We start from the raw sequence: 23391 nt of genomic DNA, 5'->3' as shown, positions 1-23391 counted from the left end.
TGCAGTAAATCAAAAGAAACCAAGATGGAGTTTCATAAAGAGTCTCAAAGATTGGAAGAGACAAGACATAAGAAGATGCAGGTCAGAAAAAGAAGTTTACCTGGAATCATCAAAATAGCGGATAAGACAAAGAAGGTCGTCGGAGTAGCTATTAAAGAGAAGAACATGAGTTAAGTGTTTCATGGTTTCACAGAGGGAAAAAGAAAGTAAGTGTGAAGAATGGTTACCTTATAGTAGCTGCGATTGGAATTTTTAATAATGTCTGGTAAAGCTGAAATCAAAAAAGCTTGACATATTAAAATTATCGTACGTCAAGGATGGTTAAGCTATCACATTACAACAAAGAGTTGTATAGAAGCTGGGAACCGTACTTTGGAGTACTGGTGGTATCAATGGCGAGTTTGATACCAGGAAAAACTAAGAAGAGACAAGAGGGCAAGCAGAATTCTTCGCACAAAGAGATGAAGAGGAGCTTGGTAATTCCTGAGATTACAAAGGGTTGGCATCGGAGGATCAAGTTGAAGTTGCATCAGGTTATGTTCACTATCAAGGGAATGATCAATGGGTTAGGCCAAAGTCAAGTATTACATTCTCTTATTGGAGAAGAGAAGTGGTCGAAAGTTACAGTAGCTCTGGTGAAGCAGCTCAAGGTGGAGTAATGGCAACAAGGGCTTTGCAGAGAGATGCATAGAGGAACGTGACGAAAAACGTCATTGTTGATGAATCATGTGGGTCTCGTCAGAAAAGTCAACGGAAGGTGCAGAACATTGATCGGAATTGCAGAGGTTGGTTATCAGATTGTGTTTTTCACCATGGGGAAGTCAAGCATGAGGGAGAGTCGCGAACTCTCTCAAGCTCATAAACCCAAGGTGGAGTCATTGCAATGGAGGTTAACATCAACGGGAAATTCATCATTAAGAGAAGAGACGCAAACAGAGTTCATCGCCAATGGAGTTGCAGGATTACATCGAGAAGCACTGAGCTGAAGTGTTATCAGCCAACGATGGAGATGCTTTACTCGGAGGTAGATGGCGGAGCGAACACCGGAGTTATGACACAAATGCAGTTTGTCGGTTTTGCTGATATTGGAAAGGAGTTGGTTCGTCGGGAAACGTCAAAGGGATTCGCAAGAGATTTTATTTCTGTGAGGATGAGGATGAGAAGTATAAGATACTTTATGGCAACTCTCTGGGCATTGAATTTAACTGGAGAAGGAACTCGGCGAAGTCATTACCAGTTCGTGTCTCAAGATCGAAGAAGAAGGTGCAGATTGATTCAACGACGGCTAAAGCTTAACGGGGAAGAAGAAGAGTAAAGTAAAATTGGGCCATTTGGTGTTTAGAAGAATATGGGCTTTTAGGTGGAGATTGTGAAGTAAAAGCCCAAATTCCTGGCCCACACAAAGTCCAGCAACGTTTGAAGACCTGCACAAAGAAAAGGAAAACGTTAGATGGTTTCTAATATTCTTCTCGTGTCGGTTAACTAAATTGTTAACGCAATAAGGAAAAGGAAAGCCAAGGTCGGTGGCTGGAGTTATAAATAGAGAAGTAGTCAAGGCTTTAATATTATCCGAAACACAAGAAGTTGAACAAAGAGGGAGTCGGGAGAGAGATCGGGTAGAAGAAACTTAGGAGACATTGTTCGAATCATGTCGCTCCGGGATAGAGTTTCTTTGATCTCTCATATTCTTTGTTGTCTTTCTTATTGAGCGCTTAGAGCGTTTGTGTAAACCCTTTGATTGATAGTGGATGTTGTGGGAGACGGTTCCTACCCCAAAGGTACCGCAAGGGAACTGGGTTAAAAATCTTGTGTCGTTATTTAGTTAAGCAATCAAAAGATCGATAAATTCCTAACAAAGTCAATCTTCGAAACAAGAAAAAAACGAATAAAAAGCAAAATATATTTTGTTTGAAAACCGAACCCAATTCCAACCTAAACCGTGCCAAAATAAAACTCAAGAGAGTCACGTACGTTTAATTACACTTGAATGTCATTGACCAAAACAATAATACCAATAGAATTTGCAAAAAAAAAATATCTGAAACCGGATTATACGCCAATCAGTAACACACATATAAATAGATCAGCAAGGGAAGTATAAAAGAGTAATAAACCTGAGAGAAACAAACAACCCTAATTAAAATTCTCATATTCATCCTTTCTTCTTCTTTAATAAAAACACAACAAATCATCCTCTTCATCATCCTCTTCACGCCTTGAAGTAGAAGAAGAAGGTATAAGTTACTAACTAATGGCGGATCTCACATGTACGATGCCGTTTGCGTTATATCCATTACTCGTCATCATCCTCTTCTTCTACTCCCTTAACCACCGTAACGGATTTCTCTCCTCCGACGATCCTTCTTGTCATCTCTCTGTCTCCTCGCCGTCTTCTCCTGAATCAGTTCTCTCTTACTTCAAACTCTTTCCTTTGCGTTCTTCTTCATCATGTCTTACCACCACTCTCAACAACGTACTTCAAACTCTTCTTCTTGTTTTGTTTATTTTCTTTTTATTTTCTTGTGTTTTGTCTTCTAGGGTTAGCTATTTTAGCTACGAGATTTTCAGTTCATTTTTCGATTAATGTTGTTTTTAAATTGAAACAGTCGTCGTCAGTGGTAGAAGAAGTCGATGAAGCGGCGGAGAGAATCGAAAAAGGTTTGGCGATGGCAAGAGCATCCATAAAGAAAGCAGGAGAAGAGGATCCCCGTCTTCGTCGTGATCGGAGGAACGGTTCGGATTCTGGATTCGCATCAAATGGATCTATCTATCTCAACGCTTTTACTTTTCATCAGTTAAGACCTTTTCTTTCTCCTATTTTTGCTTTGTCCTTCTCTCTCTCTATAGTTCTAATTAGGTTTAAGTAAATTATATTATGAAAAATATACAAATTAGTATATAGTTTTTATTTGAACAACATTGTGTATAGTTTGATCACTAGGCATCTCCCTTGTTAGATTTGAATTAGTTTAGCGTGATAAAAAATGGAGATTAAATAAATAAATAAATGTAGCTAACAAGTAGGTGCTCAATAGATTTGTACTCTCTTCCTTTTTGTTTTCGCCAAGAACTTTACTCTAAATCAACGTTACTAAAAATATGTGTCAGCATCAAATTTCTATATGACTTTCCATTTTTAGTAACCTATGCAATAGTGGTGTTTCCATTTTTAGTAACCTTTTCTCTCAATATCTCAATAGTTTGACCTTTGCACACATAATCATTTACTTTTTTTCTCTTTTATGTTAAAAGTGTCAAAAGTCTTACACTACTCTCCATTTATTTATAGATATAAAGTATATATACTCTTAAACATATCAAGAGTTATGCATAGGTAATGTTTTCTTTAACATCTTTACACGTAGCAATTAACAGGAGCCACAGAGAGATGGAGAAGAGATTTAAGATATGGGCATATAGAGAAGGAGAGGCTCCTCTGTTTCACAAAGGTCCTCTCAACGATATCTACGCTATCGAAGGCCACTTCATGGACGAGATCGAGAACGGGAAAAGCCGTTTCGCAGCAGCTTCGCCGGAGGAAGCAACCGTGTTCTACATCCCTGTAGGGATCGTCAATATCATACGATTTGTCTATAGGCCTTACATTAGCTATTCACGTGACCGTCTCCAGAACATTGTCAAAGACTACATCTCTCTCGTCTCTGACCGTTACCCTTACTGGAATCGAAGCCGCGGTGCTGACCATTTCTTCCTCTCGTGTCACGATTGGGTGAGTTATAGTAGTTACACATTTATTCTAAACTGTTAAAAAAAAAAAACCTAACCCTAACTTTTCCTTGTTGCTCAAGGCACCTGATGTTTCAGCTGTAGATCCAGAACTATACAAGCATTTCATCAGAGCTCTATGCAACGCCAATGCATCAGAGGGATTCAAACCGATAAGAGACGTTTCGTTACCTGAGATCAAGATCAAATACAGCAGACTAGGGTTGACACACAACGGAGAGCCACCGAAGAACCGCAGACACTTGGCGTTTTTCGCAGGAGGGTCCCACGGAGAAGTACGGAAAGTGCTTTTCAAACACTGGAAAGGAAAGGACAAAGACGTCCTCGTCTACGAGTATCTCCCCAAGTCCATGAGCTACACGAAACTGATGGACCGAGCGAAGTTCTGTCTGTGTCCGAGCGGTTGGGAAGTGGCGAGTCCGAGAATCGTGGAGTCTCTTTACTCTGGTTGCGTTCCGGTCATAATAGCTGATTCTTACGTCCTTCCGTTCAGCGACGTGTTGAACTGGAAGATATTCTCGGTTCATGTCTCCGTGGCGGAGATACCGGAGATTAAGAAGATTTTGGAAGCGATACCGGAAGAAGAGTACTTGGAGATGCAGAGGAGAGTTCTTGAGGTTAGGAAACACTTTGTGGTGAACAGACCTTCGAAGCCGTATGATATGTTGCATATGATTATGCATTCTATTTGGTTACGTAGGCTTAATGTTCGTATTCCTCTTTAATAGTGGATACTATATAGTGTTGTACTCTTTTGATAGATAATATTTACTGCCAGATTACTGAGACTATGACTTCTTCTCGTGTTGCATTTTATATTTAGAAAAGGTTGACAAAGTCAAGAACGCGACATAGTGATGAGTTTCATCGAGTCAAAGTCAGCATAACAATAAAATATTATTATAGACACGTCTTTATAAGGAGGGAGAGAGAGAGAAGAAGATAAGTTCATATCTTTTTCTCGAGCTCTCTCTTCTTTTCTAACGCATCGTGTCTAGATAAAAATGAGTTTATGTTCAGAGATTTCTCTACATTCTGTTCCTCTTTGGAACAGAGGATGTTCTGTTTATAACGATGACGACCAAGACTCTGTTCTTCTCTACCCTGAGCTTACTCTCTCTCCATTGAACAAGTCTCTTGCGATCAGAACCTTGGGTTCGTCTGGCGTTGTCTCTGTTGGAGGATACAAAATTAAAGCTAGTTTGTCCTCCACTCTTGAGAGCATTTTCGATAAGTATGGTGACATTGCATCAGATTCCAAGCTCCAATCTCTCTCCACACGGACGTACCATCTCGAGACTCTAGCCGAGGTTGTTCTCGAGCTACAGTCAACGCCTCTGCGTCGGCTGACTCAATCACGAGCTAGTGAGATTCTAGAGATCGTTAAGGACATAGAGACGGCAAAGATCCGAGTGAGTTGGCTCCGGTCTGTTCTCGAGGAGGTTGTTGAGGCAACCAGGTTTATAAAAAGACGTGATACGGTAGCTGTAGAGAAAGAAGCGTGCGAGCAAGGTTTGGTTCTTGCCAAGAAAGAAATGGAGTTGAGTTTGAAGAAGCTTGAAGACAAGGAAAAAGAGATGAGGGAGTTTCGAGAGAGATTGATGAAGACAACAGGGACATTGGGGTCTTTGGAGATGAAGCGGTCGTGTCTTGATAAGAGATTCGAGTTTCTGAGATCTAAAGTCGATAAGTTTCAGGGTCAATCTGTTTTCATGGATGTTTTGTAAAAAAGAACATTTATTTTGCTCTGCTTAGTTTCTTTAAAAGTGTGTGCGTTTTCAAACACTCATTTTGATTTTCACGTTTAAAATATGACATCCACGAAAGCCTATAGACATGAATGAACATTCACAGTGAAAAATCACATTTTATAATAACGATCGATTCTCTACATCATTCAAAGCACATAGCATACTTAAAAAAAGCACAAAAACACACACATTTTACACAATGCATTATCACAGTGATTACAAAAACCAAAGCAGAGCAGAGACTGATGAATTTCCCAAGAAGGGAAAGGTGAGAAAGAGAATGTAAAGTCTTACTTGAAACAAGAAGGAAGACTTGGCCCGTGGCAAACAAAGGCCATCGCGACGTATACAACCACTGCGAGTATAAGTATCAGTGCTATCCTGCAGAAAGAAAGAAAAAAAAAACAAGCTCATGAGCCAAGAGAATCATCAACAACAACTATACGAACAAATGTAAAGGAGTTGGAGCAAAGAAAACTTACGTAAGCTTGACATTTCTCCACCACATGACGCTTCTAAAACGGCGAGCTTGCTTCCTGAAACGAAAAGTGTTCCCTTGCATGTTTGCGGTTTTATCCACAAGCAACTCCAAACGCTCCCCTCTATCCAAGACTTTATCTATATTCTCAATCATCACGTTTCTAACCTGCAAAGAAAACAAACGCAAGCAGAAAGTTAATAACAGTGCACAAGACTCCATCAACTCGTCAAAAGATAAAGTGATGAAAGAAAAAAAAAACTATTTGATGTCATATAAATCAATTTGAGAAAACTAAACAGTACCTGAGACATTTCACATTTAATTCTGCTAACCCTGTCAGCATTAGGATCGTTGGAATAGTATTCCATCTGCTGACTCAAAACCCGTGAAAACTCATCGTTCATGGAGTAAGCTTGAGCAGAGTGAATGGCACGGCCGTAACTTCTCACAAATCTCTGATGTATCTCTTCCAGAAACCCAAACGGAATACTCCCTGCCCCCACCCACATTTAGACAAATCCATAAGGTTGTTTGAAACTTGGTTCACAGTTAAAAGAGCAAACAAACTCTCATACAACAAACAAAGTAAATCATTTTCACCACATCAGAGATTTTTAGCATCCAAAACTCTAGAATTGAGCTTCAGCCATATCCGATTAGAAAAAAAAAATCGAATTAAAAAAAATCAAGTAAAAAATTAGGGAGAGAAGATTGGGGTTTTTACTTCCGGCGGTTTCATCGGCCATACAGAGGACGGTAAGACCATCGGTACGCTTGACGTGGAAGACGTACCGATCCTGAGAGTAGGACACGTGGCTATCCACGTCTTCTTCACCCGGCAGCTTCTCCAAAATCTGCTTCGCGATTGAGCTCGCGTTGGTGGATGTTGCGCTGAACTCCGATAACACCACCGATCCACGCGCCACCAACGCATATAAGATCGCCATCTACTCCTCCGACTCGCAAAATCTCAGAAGGGTTCAACACCGACTTGCAAAATCAAAGAGTGTCTCCCTCCTCTCCTTGGTAATCAATTAATAATGATTTTAGAGATGGTAAAGTCTTATCTGAAGCCCGCTTTACAGTGACCACTTTTTGAATTTTGAATATTTTTAGGCGCAACCAACATATCTGGCCTCTTTTTGAACCTCTTGGGCGTTTAGCCCAATGTTACTTTCTATCTTATACGGCCCGTTATTTATTAACAACATCGTGAGCTTGTAGCCGAGTACTTATTTCATGGTTTTTTTTTATATATAAATACGCTTCTCGATTGTTGAAAAGTGCAAACTATGAAATAATGAAATTGTATTTTAAGAAAATAAAACAAGTATGAACATAGTGACCAACTCATAGTGGTTTCACTAGCAGACAACATATATTTTTGTTTATAATATTGAGTTGAAATTATAATATTTTGGCACTATACTACTGCAGTAATGAATAGTGTTTTGTCGTAGAATAGATAGTACCAAGACTACCAACCAACTTCTTTCCAGAGCTCTAAAAGCAGTAATAACTTTAGTAGACCTACCACTAGTACTTTGCAGGTTTTCGCGCATGAAATTAGGAATGCGTTTTATAGGCTTCTTTAATCATCAAATCTCACTATAAATAGATTAAAGTAAAGGCTATAAAATTGATTAAGATAAAGGTTACTGATCCACCATAACCTACAAGACAATGAAAGAGAGAGAGAGAGCAAAAATTTTAAACAACATAATCTCTGCAGGAGGAGAAAACTGGACCGGAATTAACCGGGTGTATCCTACTCAGAATTTATCCAATCCACTAGGCTCCACCAGCACATAGAGCGGCTTCCCTTTCAGCTTGTGTTGCCCCTTATCACAATTCAAATATTTTACAATAAATTTTAACTTGAATGAGTAAATTTTTACAATAAATTCTAACCCAACTCTATCACTAAGCCATATCCTTTCTAAAGAACAAAGCCAAAGGTAACTTCTTAACCAAGTAAGAAGAAATGTCACTCACCTTGACTTCAGGTAAGCCGATAACACAAGCACATTCCACAACTTCAGCTCCCTGGCTTTCTATATAATGTCAAAGTTGTTAACACATGTCACATAACCAATGAAGATAAAATCTCATTATAAGTCAAAGAATATTATTTATAGGAAAAAGAGAATTGACCCATGAGGCTAATAGCGGCGGAGAGTGTGCCACCGGTAGCGGCAAGGTCATCAATGATAATGACGCGTTCTCGTGGCTCAACGGCGTCAACGTGCATCTCTAAACAGTCATGTCCATACTCGAGCTCATATGACTCCGATATGACTTTCCCTATAATTACAGTTTTTTCTTTTTCAGTCTCAATAAACAATTTTAAAAAAAAAGACAAGAGAGTGAAGTAAAAATGTTAAAAAAAAATGTTACCAGGTAATTTTCCGGGTTTACGCAAAGGGACAAACTTTGCGCCAATGGCTAAAGCAATGGATGGACCAAACATGAAACCTCGTGCTTCGACTCCTATTCACAGATAATCATATTTGCATGCAACTGAACTATGCAAGAATTTGATGACGAAACAACTGTGGAAAGAAAGAAAGAAAAAGATGAGGAGGTTTACCGGCAACAACAGAGATTTGCATGTCTTTGTAGCGATCAACAAAGATATCAACTGTATGTTTAAAGGCCTTGTGATCCAACAGCAACGTTGTTATGTCCTGAAACATAATCCCTGTCCGAAAGAAACAAGAGAATATTAAAATCAAGAACAGAGACCATGCAAGAACGAACATCAAGTGTGTCGTGAAACGACACAGAGGGAGGAACAAGTTTTGAAGACCTTTCTTGGGGAAATCAGGAACGACTCTAATGGCTGCTGATATAGCTTCAAGCCTTGGATCTCCTTTGAGCCCGTTCTCCGCCGCAAACATAGTTCCTCACTCTAAAAAAAAAAGTTCCTCACTCTCTACTTTTGTGAGGGTCAAGTAGCTTATGAGTAGTATATTAATATCTCTCTTGATGAGTAAATGGAGAGAGAATTCAAAGTGAAATACAATTAAATTTCCCCCGCAGAAGAATGAAAGTGAAATGAGATCAGATCATATCTCTCTCTCTGGCTCTGTCTTCTTCTTCTGTTTACCACCAGTTGCAGAAGGAAGTAGGTGAGAGAGCATTTAATATTTTATAGAGATACTGAAAAATATCCCATGGCGATTGGAGTGTGTATCCCACGCACGAACTGAGTCGGCACACAGGATTTATAAACCACAATAATCACAAGGGCTTATTCGTAGCAAGTAGTAGTAGTAGTAGTAGTATTGAAGAGAGGGAGAGAATCCGAAGGTGGAAAGAAAATCTTATTGATCTTCGAGAGAATCTTTGGCTTTTATTAGTCTCTCTCACTCACTTATAGAGTCCAGATTCGATACTCTGCCCCTGCATGAAACCATTTCTATAAAAAGAAGTGCCCATTCTCCTAATATACTAGTTCACATTCCATGTTTTGTGTCATGTCTCCTTCATCCCCATCTACTTGCGTAAATAAAATAATTTTGCTAACTGTAGTTTGTAATGTATTCATATTCATTTGTAGGCGTGGGAGATGTATTACTTTTAGTTCTAGTCATCTATCTCTCTTTTCCTTAAATCTCTCTTCCTAGTGCTGACATTTCTGTCTACTACACTAAACTTTTTTGTGCAATTGCGATAACTAGTTTTTACAGATTGCGTATGCAACAACTATTTAGCTAGCGGTACTGATTTTTATGTGAAACCAAAGCGTAGGTTAAGTACTTGACTACGGAAGCTACCACCACTATACTCTCATCAGTAAAGAGCCAAGATGCTCATAAATTTGAATGCAACATGCTAACTATTACTAAATTTTATGGTTTTGGTAGCTTGTATTAGTTTTGAATTCAGCTTTAGATATAGGCTGCAACTGGTAAATTAAAATGGAATTAATGGAATAAAAGGAATTGGAATGATATGAATGGAATACTGCAGAAAATGGAATGGAATTCATTCCATTCATTCATGAAGAAATTTGTTTTGGAATGATTTCCTTTGTATTTTATCTAATTATTTTTGGAATTGGTGGAATGACCATTCCATTCCATTCATAACAAATGGTAAAAAAATTTGTGGAATTAATGAAATCAACCATTCCACATCATTCCATTCCAAAATATTGCAATCCAGTTACACCCATAATTAATTATAATGTAACTAAACATTCTCAACCAAATTATACATGCAACTGCTCAACAACTTATAAAACATTAAATTAATAATATAATAAATGGTTAGTGGAGTAATTAAATTTTAAATATTTTCTTCGTATGTGCGAATCTGAAATGATTATCATGGATGGTGATAAACAGACAACAATTTCTTAGGATATTTCTCTCATGCAAAGAAATAGTAAAACCCACTTGATTATAGTTGGCTATAAAATTAGAACATCCATAGAGCTTCAGTTTAAAAAAAAATTTCTCTAGTTCAAAAAAAAAACAAGAAGAAAGGACTACACGAGCTATGAAACAAAGTCTCAACAGCCTTGGTACAAATTACAATTTAATTCCAACAACCGAATCTTATACCCACCCCAACAAACACTACAAACACGAGTCCATAACATGCTCGTAAGGTTTAGCATAATAAAAGAGCATCTGGTTCTCGCAGGCTACTCCGAAATTTGCCTTCATAGCCTGGCTTGCAATGAGAGATAGGTTATCCACTATGGATAGAATTTCTTGTTGGAACCAAGGAGTTGTTACTACCTGTGTGCTGTGTAAAACCGCCTCAGAAACAAGAAATCATCTCTTCTTTGAATGCTCATTTTCCTCTCAGGTTTGGGAGCTGCTCACAAAAGGGATCCTTCACAGGTCCTTCTCTACTCGATGGGTTGATATAGTTCGGTTGATCACCCTCCCAACAATGGAGAAGAAAAAACGGTTCTGTCTCCAATATGCATTTCAGGCCACTCTATATGTTCTATGGAGAGAACGAAACAAAAGGCATCATGGAGACAAAGCTCTGCCAATGCTGGTCTTGACAAAACTCCTGGATAAGTATATCAGGAACAAGCTCAGCTTGGTTCAATCTAAAGGAGTAAAAAGATTTGAAGGCATTTTGCAATATTGGTTTAGCACAAGAATGTAAATATTTTTTGCACTCTTGGTTGGGTTTTGATTATAGGAAGCTGTATAGGCAATAAAGAAGATATAGGATTAGCAGTCTTTAGTTTAAGGTTTCACTTGATGTAAAAAGGTTTTTTGATGAATAAAATTTAGCATTCATTCAAAAAAAAATAATAATAATAAATAAAAGAGTCTCCATCCAGTTTCATACACAACTCTACTAGCTGAGTGAAGAATTACTCTTGATTATATTTAGAAATTATGAGTATATAAGAGTTCAAGTTGCAACTTGCAAGCAATTTAAGCATATGGAGTATGAGAGTATGTATATTGCTAAAGAAGTAGAAATCAAAAAGCTAATGTATAGTTCAAGGGTAAATGAACCTCGTACCGAGAAACCCATCACAAAGCTCATCGGCAACATGAAGAAAATATAAGTTTAGATATAGAGAAACAATAAAGTGGCAACCTCGACGAGATATCCCAAGTTCAGTTGGCTAACTTTATAGTTTAATAATAAAAAATCATTACTTTACTACCAATGCGGGTTATTACTTCGATCTCTAGGCCCATTGGTTTATAATTATAGAAGAGATGTAGAATTTAAAATTTCTTAGATTATTTAAATATTGTCCAAATTTAAAGATAACACAAGCGCAAATGTAAGAAGAAATAAAATCTCTTAGAGTTATCTTTTACATGTTTAAGAAGCACGTCAAATTAGTGAATTGACATGTTTAAGGAATAAGAACCTTCAAATTTAGTCAAAAGAAAAAAGAAATAAGAACCCTTTTAATTTTCTTTTAATGTGGTTTTAGAAATTTTTTAAAAACAATGGTTTGTAGAAACAAGACATGTTTGTAAGCCCATAATGTTTTTGTCCCGAGAGTCTAAGCGACCATTGCAATTTGGCCCGTAGACTGGTAGACAAAGAGCCCGAAGGCTCAAACGAGTATTAATGGAAACCCAAACAAGACTGACTCTATAATTCTTCTTTTCTCTGATATGAAGGACCTTGTTGGGTGGGTGTACATTTTAATTTAGGTTAGATGAACATTAGTTACGGTTAATTAGTTCGGACCAGAAGCCATTTAATGGATTCGTACTAATATTAAAGAAAAAGTTGATTAATTTAAAAGTAAGAGTTAGTGTTTGGGATCCACCATCTTGCTATAATCTTACAGAGTCATTATTTATTAATTCATCACAAAATATCGCAGGAAAAAAATTAAATAAATTTATCGAGGAATGTTAAATAGTATCAGCAATTCCCAACTAGTTTCAAGTTCGCATTCAAGAAATTTACTTTGATTATTCTGAGCATATATTATTTTGATTTCACATTCCATCTCACATAATTTATCTCACACGATTTAATAATATAACTAGATTTTGACCCGCGCTTTCAAAGCGCGGGATTTTATATTTTTGTACTATATTTTTGAGAAAAATGTATAAATTTCAATAAGTATTTCATGTTATATTTTTATTAGTTTGCTTATATAATTAGGATGATAAGTATTGATATGAAAATGTGATGATAGTAAAATGTGATTCTAATTTAGAATATATATATATTTATACATATATTATAATTTGAGAAGTTTGAAAGAGTTGAAATATAAATTGGTTTGAAGTTGTTTTTATATTATCAGTGAGCTTTTACTATTACTACTAATAAACTAATATACAACAATAATTTTTCAAATTTGTAATAACATATAGCTATATATGTAATATTTAAAATTACAAAAATATAATGTGGTTTGTATACTTTTGTAGTCCTTGTTGTCTTTTTTTTTGGGTGATCATAAAGTACATGTAATTATGTAAATTTATTTATAAAATTTAATTTATATCATATTCTGTAATTTATTTAATAGGATGAGGGAGTTTTTCTTAATTTTATTAGTAAAATGGAAGGATTATTTTAGTATAATTGGGCTGTGCAAGATAATATAAGATGGCCCAAAACTTTTTTTTTTTACAATGGCCCAAAACTATTTATAATCATTTGTAAACATTTCTCTATATTTTAATAAGAATAGAAAAGAAAATCGATGGTTGATTGTTAATGAAATATTGATATAGTAGATGTAAAAAGACAAAACTTCATCGAATTAAAAATAAAAAGACAGAAACTCTTACCGACAAACTCATTTTTACTTTTCGATATCCCCAAAGCTTCTCTAAGATCAGAAAAGAGAAGATCGATCTTGTTTCCGATCAAGGGCAGAACAACGTCGATAGAATAATCTCGTCACCTGTTAATCCCTGTGGGTATTGTTGAAGCGGGTGGACTGCGAAGATACCAAGGTAAGAATAGAACAATCTCGTTACTTGTTCATCTTCGATGATAATTTTTTTTTTAGGCTTATTAATATGTTTTTTTGGTCTTGTTCGCTTGTAAAATTGACAGATTAAATAATCTGTATTAAGCGAACGGAACAGAGCAGTGCCACCATAGATCTGTTCAGATCTTCTTTAGAACTTGGCTCGAAGAATAAGGGAATGATCTGACAGAAGCATGTAATTTTTTTAAATCCCGGTACAAATCTTATGTTATAGCTAAATCTGTTGCTTATCTTTATCTTTTAATTTTTAGGAAAAAAGTAAAAAGAAAGGGAAAAGTCAGTAGATCGACAGAGGATTTCACCATATCATATATCTGTAAGATATATTCTCAAACTTTTGTTTTATATTTGGCCTAACGATAACATCAATTATGATATGTTTAACCACTTTTACAATTTGTTTCGGTTGTCAGCGCGGAAGGCAATATCTGGATAAGTAAGATCAGTCTGAGATGGTTTCGTATTTGTCATTGAAGAGTTGAAAGACAACGAAAAGGTATTGTTGTTTTCATAGATGAGTCTGACATGGTTTCATAGATTGTTTAACAGCAGATATCTAATTGTAACGTGTTGTTGTTTTTCAGATACTTAATACATCTTAGATTGGAAAGGTTTGGAATCGTTCAAAGATGATCTGTAGCAATTAAAACTTGATTGTTTAAATGGTAAGTTTCTTCTGGCAATTTCCTTTTACATTAGATATCTAATAAAAAGTCTGGCATGTTATTTACTTATTTTCTCTTTAAACACAATCATACAATAAAAATTTTAACGTTTGTATTCTAACTATGTTTTTTAAAGGAAAGATATATTGTTGGAGAACAACTCCACATGGACGCGGGTCAAGGACTATGACTTCATTCTTCTAAGAAGAAAAACATGAATTAAATATATAAGATAAGTTAATTTCAGAGACTTTCTAGTTTTTTTTAATTAGTTAAAATGTTTCTACCACTGGAAAATAGATGAAGTTATATATATTCATCCGAAGTTATGAATGTTGATTGCAGTATATCTCTCTATAGCTTTATTTTTTGGGTTATACATGAGAAATAAAAATGTTTCATACTTTCTGAGTTTACTTAATAGTATAGTCACAGTTGATGTGAAGGTCGAGCTATCAAAGGTTTAGAGGCATCACCTTTATTCATATATTCATAGGCTTAAATAGTAGTAATTAGTTAGTTAGGAGAATAACCCTGAACATTTTTTATGAAAGTTGATTGCAGTATAGCTCTCTATAGCTTTATTTTTGGGACTATACATGAGAAATATATATGTTTCATACTTTCTGAGTTAACTTAATAGCATAGTTGTTAATGTGCAGGTCGAGCTATCAAAGAGATAGAGGCAGAAGCTTCATTCACATATATCAATAGGGACAAAAACATAACTGCATCGAAATAGGAAATCAAGTAAGTGCATTTTAAAGCCTTAAAATAGTAATAATTAGTATTCGAACTGAAACTGGTAGTTAGGAGAATAAACCGGAAGAGTTTGGATGAATCTATACTATTAAAGCAGGATCCTATTGGATTTTTTACTAAAAATACCCCTTTCTTTAATAACATTGCATATTTCATTAAGGGCAATCAAGTAATATTAATAACAGATCTATATTGGGTCACTTTTTTTTAAATCCAGCCCATTGCCCACATCATCTCTTTTGGGCCATTTGGGCCGTTTAACAAATCAGATTCAATTTTATTTTTTCGGATCGGGTTCGAGTCAGATCTTTCCGGATCCGGGTGGGTTCGGTTCTCATGCATAAGAACCTGAAAATAACCAAATAACCAAAATATCTAAAACGGGTTCGGTTATTTATACTCAGAGTAACCAAAGTATCCGATTCGGTTCAAATTTTTGTATCCAAATTACTCAAAAGTAACCAAAAATATTCATTCTATACAGTTTTTTGGGTAAACTTTTATCCAAACTATCATATTTTATCCAAAAATACTCAAAAGTACTAAAAATGACTACTATAGTTAACTTATGATATTAATTTAAAATATTAAAATAATTATAAATATAATTATAACATATATTTTTAGATATATATTCACATTTCGGGTATCTTCGGGTACTCATTTGGTTCTCGGTTTGGATCGGATTCGGATCGGTTCTTCGGATATAGCAATTTAGAATTCATTCGGATATTTACTCCGGGTCTGATCGGGTTCGGGATCCTGATTTTTGGGTCGGTTTTGGGTTGGTTCTTCGGGTTAGGATATTGTGATCAGGCCTATACTCATTTAAAATAACACGATAAAGAAAGATAAAAAGCTTAAGTCTTTTATAAAAAAACAAATATATGAAAATATGACATTTATTAAATATTTGTCAATTTAAAAAAAAGATAAAGGAAAATAAACCCGCGCTTTAAAAGCGCGGGTCAAAATCTAGTGTTGATTGAAGTAAATGTCATTCTAATAAGAAGTCTGCCATATTATTTACTTATTTTCTCTTTAAATACAAATAAATACAACAATATTTTTTAGACGGTGATTTGGGAGCTCGTTTCTTTCTGGAAAACGTAGACGGTGTATGGTCACTGACATCTATTGTTGCTGATCTCTTTCTCTTAAGAGCCGTTGAAACATTGGTAGATCCTCCAAAGATGTTGGTATCAGTAGTTTGATTGCTCGATTGTGCTAATTGAAATTAATAATATTATATCAGTATTAAACGTGAAAGAAAACTCAGAAATTATAGAAATATAACGACATATGAAGATCTTACAAATCAAGTTAGAGGAATTGCTCTTCAATCTTTTCCCCTGTGCATTCTGCTGTTTCCCATTTTCTATAAAGAAAATATAAAAATTTAGTACTGAGGTAAAGTACACGAATTAGTTCATGGCTAAAAGACCTTTTTCTGGTGGGACTAAACCTTTATTAGGGATGGAGATATCAGTTAGAACCCTCGGAAATATGTCGCTAAGAGGAACAGAACTATTAGTCTGTGTGTTCTCTGCATCATTGGTGTTTGCTCTTCCCTTTCTTTTTCTTTGTTGCGGCCGTATCAAACATTCAGATCCGGCAGGGACCTCTTTGTTTGTGTTTGACATCGTAATTTTCTACAATGCCATAGATCGGGCAGAACTTGTGATGTTTATGTTCTAATTAATTAAAGAGAGAAATAAACATAGAAACAAAATCAATAGAAAATCGTGGAGTATCTTAGAAAATATTTGATTACATTGAAAATAATAATATAGAAATATATATATATTGTTTCACGGGTCATAGTTTCATAAGATTTGTCAATATTATTGGTAGAAAATATTCTTAGTCAAAATTTGTAAAAATTATATAATCAAGATTTTTTGGTCTGTTTTAATATATCTCCCTCTTAAATAACATAAGTTCCACACAATTTAGTGTTAAAATAAATTAATATAACAACTCTAAAATTAGATTATTGTCCACGTTTTTCTATTTGTATATTCAATATAATATAATTTTTTGTTAGAGCCTCTATAGAATTCTCAAGATAGAAACTTGGTGTTGTGAGAAATGATTAATTGAAGATGACTTTGTTCAATATAACTTAATAATGAATTAGGATAAATATCCTCACTGAAGCTTAATCATTGGTTTAGTTACTTTAGATTAATTGAAGATAACTTGGTTCAATATGAATTAAATATTAAATAATGAATTATAAAAGATGGATAAATAGATGAATTGAAAAGCACAAATCCAACAGAAGTTTTCAAAAGATGCAAAAAACCAATAATTAAAACAATTAACTAAAACCAAAAAGCAGAAAAATAATCAAAGCAGTCAACTTCCAAACTTAGCCACGTTTCTTAGCATCCTCTTGAGCCTTCTCAATCTTTACTGTCAGTAAGCATGGTTTTTTTGATGTTGAACTGATGTCAGGCAGAGAAATAGAATTTTCTTTTCTCTTACTGGATGGTGTGGAGACAGCGTCGTAGAGTTCTTGGCTATCAGTTAAGTAAACAGAACCCTGTATGTTAAAAATTAAGAACTGGTAAGAAACATAATAACCAAAAATTTTCATATCGAATAAGATTAAACAATTTTACCTCATCACCACTGGTAATTGCCATCGGCGTATCAGAGTGAGCTGGTGTGATTGAACCAGTAAGAAGATTGATCCTTTCTTTGTAGATTTTCCCGACTTTGAACATCTCAGCACCATAAGATACATTATCCTTCTCAACATAGACTCCAAATGTGAAACTTTTTCCAATTAAATCAGTAATAGCGTCTGGTATCACGCTTGAGTCGTCAAACTGTCAAAATAGATTACATAGATTAGGCTGCTAAGAGTACTTTACCATAAAGAATGCACCATAATTGTTCACAATTTACCTCATCCCAGCTTCCATTCAACAATTTAAGTGGAGATTCCGCAACAATCCCATTAGCAACCTTGTCTAGGATCATAATTTTTGCCTCACCTGTATCATCTTTGACCATCAAATGAAGCCAAAACCTATAATAAGGACAAAGGTCAGTTCAAAATAAAAAATTTAAGTAACAGCATGTAGTTAAAATGTTCAAAAAAGACAGTCATACCTGGGTGAAACTTTGATGACAGTGTCGTCGCATGTCTCACACCACCAGATATGAGTGGTGATTTCACTTCCATTCACTTTCTTAATCATGGATCCTGTTTTGGTCACCCTCTTTTGGCATGCATCACAACCAAAGTAATACCAGGACCAATCACTATCAGTTGCGTAGATTGTGCAAGTCAGTAAACATCTTTCAACCTAAACAATCAAAGTTTAAAAGTGTTAAAACTCACTAACACGAGTAAGCCAATATAAAACTGCTTCTCATATGACAAAACTGCTTACTTGAGTTGATGATTTCAATTCTCTGATGTTCTTAGTTTGTGATAGCAACCATTTATCTTTTTGTCCTCGCTTATCTGGATGACCAACTTGCTTGTTGTACTCTTGACTCTCCTCATTACTCGCAATTGTTGTCAGCGTAGTATCATCACCAGTGTCCCTTATAATATAATGTGTTTTCAAGTTAGTATGTTAGAGATGGAAATATGGATAAATAAATAATTGATAATGCCCTTACATATCTTTAAATGCTTCTACTGCGGGTATTGTAGGGTTGATGATCATTTGAGAAGCATCAAAGGAATTAGAGAGTTGGAGTTCTCCTGTTCTCAAAATAATTTAGTGGTACCAATATTAGACATATTTATTTATATAAATATTATTTTGTTTTCCCAAAAATATATAGAAGTTGAAACTTGTAGAATACCTCTAAACCTTCCAATTTTAGCAAACCGGAAAAGCAAAGTGACCATTCCATCGTCTTGATTACAGGCAGAATGGAGAATGTCGCCTAATTTCCCCCAAATACAGCATGGAATTCTTAAATCACTACAGCGCAAGACGAAAAGAGAGGTTAGTCATAAAGCGAGCCTGATTTTATTATAGATGAATGAAAACTTACTTGATGTCTCTTAGGGTGAACTCTAGTTTTCTTTTCTGGATCCCCCCAGAACACTGAATAGATTCAACATCCCCACAGTCCAAAACCTGGCCCACAACCTCTGTTTAAAAAGTGCAGAAGTTAGTAAATGTAGAAGTATACAATATAATAAACAAAACTATCCACCATTGTTTTACCAATTAAGAGATTTTCATCAAGTGTTCCATCCAAAATTCTTTGGAAATCAACCAAATTAAGATACAGCTCATCATTCATAAAATTGGATCTCGTAACGACCGTAGCTTGATTAAAAAACAACTTGTAGGTATGATTTGTTGTTCGGAATGCTCCTCCTGCAGGCCTAACATGGAAGTTTCTGATCTTGCGCCATACTCCAACTTGAAGAAGCCTTCCTTTACTCTCAAAGTAAGTTTTTTTGCAGCTTCCATGGATTTTATCACCCTTGTACATGTACAATTGGTTAAAAAATAAATAGCATGAGTAAGAGATATTTCAAATAACACTAAAAAAAGAAAAAATAGTTCGCGGAAAAGATAGAATTGCTTACATTTTCATCAGCGAAAACGAATTCAACAGTTTCCCCTCCTTGATTGATGTTTTGCTTCCAAGTATGTAAAACCTTAACATGGACAGTCTTAGCAGTGTGCCTTGGCTTTAACTCATTGACGGCGGTGACTTGTTCAATATTTGCCATCTTTTGGTTTGGCGTTGTGTGTTTGTTTAGATAGAGGCCTCTGTATTTATAATAGGAAGAGGTGCTAGGTCAAGTAGGTTAGGTTTATTAGAAAACTTGTAGAATACTCTAAATATTGGCGAGATTTTTGCAATTATTAGTGTTAATACTTGTTGAATACTCTAAATTAAATATCGAGCAATCAATTGTCGATATTTTGTTACCGTAAATGTAGAATCTGTGTATCTTGATTTTTCTATAAATTAGTATATGAGTATCTTCTTTTTCTAAAAATTAGTTGTACATTTATTTGCACCTTGATTCTAGGAAAATTAGTTGTACATTTACTATGGGGGAAAAATACTTGCCGACATTTGTGTTTTTTGGTTTTAAACTTATGGCCTGATCTTTAAAATCTAATAGTTTGGTCGTATACTTCTATTTTAATTTAGTGAAATAATATTTAGTTAATTATTTAATTATTTAATAGTTAAACGTATTGAATTTGTTAAAGGTAACATAATGGAATAAAAAAGTGTGTTTGTGGAAACATCATATTCATGTCTGTTAGTTTAATTTTTTTTTGCAGGGTATATGGTTTGAGCTAAACAGAGATGACCTTTTTGTGGAAAGAAATTAGAGCTTGAGCATTAAAAATAGACTTTGAGGTTAATTGACATGGTTTATCTTGGTATTTCATTGGTCGTTTGTTATTGGGCTGTAATGCAGGCGAAATTGATTGATTTGTATGTTTTTTTATTGGGCTCAAAGAATGATCGATTAAGATTTTGTGAAAGTGTAATCAATACAATTAAAACAGCAGACTGATTTTTGAGATATCCATAATCTTTTAAAATATTTACAGGACTGCCACTACTATTTAATATTTATAATTATTATTATTTTAAATGAAAAATGAATATTCCGTTTGTTTATAAACCTATGCATGACTAAAGACCACTTGACAAAAAAAAAACTTAAGACCATTTAATAATTTGTTACTCATCCTCTATAATTTAACTAACGATATAAAACATAGTTTTATAATGTTATCATACACATAAAATTATATCGTGAACTCATAGGTCCAAAACGTGCGTTCAGTTCGATAACACACTATATATATTTACAACATTATAAAATATTCACTATGAACAAATAACTTATGTTAAAAAAAAAAATTTGACATGAAAAAAATAATTTTGACTTGCGCATATATTAATCAAAAAACTTTAAGTCTATGTTAATGTTAAAAAAAAACATAACGGCTGGTGCAATCAAATAACAATATAGGACAACAATATTTAGCAAATTCGTAATCTATATTAGGCTAACAATATTTAGTATATTCATCCGAACAAAATGGTAACAAACTAAAGTATTATAAGCATATTTGGTTACCATATTGGAATTATAGATTTAATTTTAAAATGATTTGCATACACAATACATATTAAATCCATAACTTATACAAATATATTTTTAAAAATAACATGTACAATATATATATTTTTTCCACAAAATTGGGATATTCTAACTTACTAAGATATTTTTAAAAGTAACTTGTGCAATATAGTAAATTCATAACTTATATTAAGATATTTTCATTAAAAATGGTTTCTGCAATATATTTTTCCCTGAATGTTATAGATAAAACTTACATATTAGTTCTTTTAAATAATCATTTTATTTTGAAATTTCACAAAATATTTTTATGTACAGTATTATTTTGCACATCATTTCTATTACAACCTTTAAGGCTGGGAAAAAAATTCGAAATCCAAAAAAATGAATCAAATCCAAAAAATAGTTATGAATCCGAACCAAAATTAGTTAAATATCTGAATCATTTCAATTGATATTTAAAGAACCGAAACGAAAACCGATTTAGTCCAAACTAAAATATTTTGAGTATACGAATATATCCAAATCATATTTATATTCCTGAATATATTATTTATTTTCCGAGTTGACATAAAAAATCAAAATATATAAGATATTTTGATATTTTCTAAAATATTTGAAATATATACTAACAGTAAAAAGTAAATATCTAAAAATTATACAATATTCAAAACACCAAAACTGTTTAAAATATCTAATGATTCTCAAACAAATTTTCACGCCAAACAAATTTTTATTTGAAATTTAGGTATTCAGTATTTTTTACTTTTAGATTTTCAATAATTTATGGTATATGAATTTCAAACGGGTTATCCAAACTTGAACCAAACCATCAAATATCTGAACTGAACTTGGACCGAAATTTATAAATATCCAAAGACTGAAAATTTTAACCGGATCCAAATGTCCACCCCTGACAACCTTAAGTCAAATCAAAATACTTAATCTCCACAAAATTTATTCATGTATATACATTTTTCACAAACATCATTTGCAAAATCATTATAGTTTCAATGCTAAAGAAATTGTTTGTTTTCAAATGTCATTATAGGTTTCATAACATAAAATTAGAAATATTTCTAAAAGTTTAATCCCGCGCTTTGAAAGCGCGGGTCAAAATCTAGTTTGGGCTTTTAAATTTCGTTTTTTTGTGTTTAAAAATTAAAGGAGTGGCATTTGGCTGTAATTATTTTGAAAAGGCAGGGGCAGAATCCCAGGAGGGATTCTGCTTTAATAGTGTAGAAGCCTTTGAATTGGATATTTATCTTTCAATCTATTTTTTTCATCATTTTATCGAAAGTATCATATCAACAAAAGTCCAAAGAAAATATTATTCAATTCTACTACTTTAATAGAATATCATAAACTGAGTGTGACAGTCTACTTTCGTATTGTTAGACCATCTCCAGTGTATTTTTTTATTTTTTCCTCTATAATAGAAGAACTCTATAATAAAAATGTGGTTTTCTCCAATGTATTTCTCTATTTCTTTCTCTAAAAAAAATATTCTTAAACGATTCTTTTATTATTTTACAACTAAGACCTTATATTTATATATGTTGAAAATTCACCCAATCATGTAATCTTTTTAATTTTCATAAAATTACAATATTGTTTAAACTAAAATTTTTATTACAAAAAGCTATCATATATAATAAAATAAAATAAAGCAGACATTACCTAACCATAATACTATATTTTCACATAAATAATTTGTTAATGCATTTCAAAGTGAGAAATAAATATTGACTAATATTTAAGTTGAACTTAAAGATTTTTATTAATATGTTAAAGATATGTAAAACTTTTAATAGTTAAATTTTAATTTTAGTTTCAGTTAAATAAAACGTTAAATTTCATTTGTTATTTTTTCAATTTTGAATAAATTAATAGTATTTTTTATTTATTATTGTTTATAATTGTGAAAATTTAAAAATTATTATGTAACTAAAACTGTGTTATTATATATAAAAAGAATTATATTTATCTATAAACATGTATTTTAATTATAATCACAAAAAGTTAAAAGACTATTTTGTAAATAAAAAAGTATACCTCTATTATAGAGGAATGCTATATTTCCATCTAAATATAGAGGTAAAAATAGCAAATCTCTATTTTAGAAGAAGAAATAGAGATGGGTTGGAGTAGATTTTACTCTATTATAGAGTATAGAGGCAAATATAGCATAGGGTTGGAGATGCTCTTAGCTACGGTTATAAATAATCACACAAACTTTAAATATCCTCTTCATCCCTTTGTCCATAGTGTGAAACTTATTGTCAAGTGTTTCCTTGAAACTTATTGTAAAGTGTTTCCATGAACGCTAGCTACGGTTTCTTGTCCCTTCCGATTAAACATTAGAACAAATTATCTTTCCTTGATAAGTGTTTAGTACCAATAAAGCTATTGAATTT

At 33.7% G+C, this 23391-nt stretch overlaps 4 protein-coding genes and 1 long non-coding RNA gene across 6 annotated transcripts; 3 read left to right on the top strand and 2 right to left on the bottom strand.

Annotated features, from left to right (window-relative positions):
- The first annotated feature begins 2105 nt into the window (after positions 1–2105).
- Positions 2106–4551, top strand: LOC108818443 (probable glycosyltransferase At5g11130). The gene is made up of 4 exons (XM_018591414.2): positions 2106–2473; positions 2607–2794; positions 3376–3730; positions 3810–4551. Exons 1-4 carry the CDS (start codon positions 2252–2254, stop codon positions 4470–4472), a joined length of 1428 nt encoding a protein of 475 aa, XP_018446916.1. The 5' UTR covers positions 2106–2251; the 3' UTR covers positions 4473–4551.
- Positions 4552–4687: 136 nt separating this feature from the next.
- Positions 4688–5534, top strand: LOC108818444 (uncharacterized). Its single transcript, XM_018591415.2, has one exon. The coding sequence runs from the start codon at positions 4752–4754 to the stop codon at positions 5472–5474; it is 723 nt and encodes a 240-aa protein (XP_018446917.1). The 5' UTR covers positions 4688–4751; the 3' UTR covers positions 5475–5534.
- A 60-nt stretch (positions 5535–5594) lies between these two features.
- LOC108818445 (vesicle-associated membrane protein 713) lies at positions 5595–7039 on the bottom strand. The gene is made up of 4 exons (XM_018591416.2): positions 6704–7039; positions 6282–6472; positions 5981–6144; positions 5595–5879 (listed from the first exon to the last, which is right to left on the bottom strand). Exons 1-4 carry the CDS (start codon positions 6924–6926, stop codon positions 5789–5791), a joined length of 669 nt encoding a protein of 222 aa, XP_018446918.1. The 5' UTR covers positions 6927–7039; the 3' UTR covers positions 5595–5788.
- A 567-nt stretch (positions 7040–7606) lies between these two features.
- LOC108818446 (adenine phosphoribosyltransferase 5) lies at positions 7607–9245 on the bottom strand. The gene is made up of 6 exons (XM_018591418.2): positions 8789–9245; positions 8570–8680; positions 8377–8469; positions 8134–8283; positions 7975–8033; positions 7607–7820 (listed from the first exon to the last, which is right to left on the bottom strand). The coding sequence occupies exons 1-6, from the start codon at positions 8877–8879 to the stop codon at positions 7752–7754; spliced, it is 573 nt and encodes a 190-aa protein (XP_018446920.1). The 5' UTR covers positions 8880–9245; the 3' UTR covers positions 7607–7751.
- Positions 9246–13220: 3975 nt separating this feature from the next.
- Positions 13221–20406, top strand: LOC108816822 (uncharacterized). 2 transcript variants are annotated; one of them, XR_008936730.1, is made up of 10 exons: positions 13221–13406; positions 13510–13619; positions 13696–13760; positions 13858–13940; positions 14029–14109; positions 14246–14859; positions 18548–18620; positions 18768–18848; positions 19236–19302; positions 20160–20406. It is a non-coding gene; the product is annotated as an uncharacterized LOC108816822 (long non-coding RNA). The 2 variants fall into 2 exon arrangements; XR_008936729.1 differs by having other exon boundaries at positions 19202–19302.
- The last annotated feature ends 2985 nt before the right edge of the window (positions 20407–23391 follow it).

The sequence above is a fragment of the Raphanus sativus genome, chromosome 7, assembly GCF_000801105.2.
Source record: "Raphanus sativus cultivar WK10039 chromosome 7, ASM80110v3, whole genome shotgun sequence".
NCBI lineage: Eukaryota > Viridiplantae > Streptophyta > Magnoliopsida > Brassicales > Brassicaceae > Raphanus > Raphanus sativus.
The sequence above is the reverse complement of the archived record's forward strand: the minus strand, read 5'-3'. Positions and strand labels throughout refer to the sequence as shown.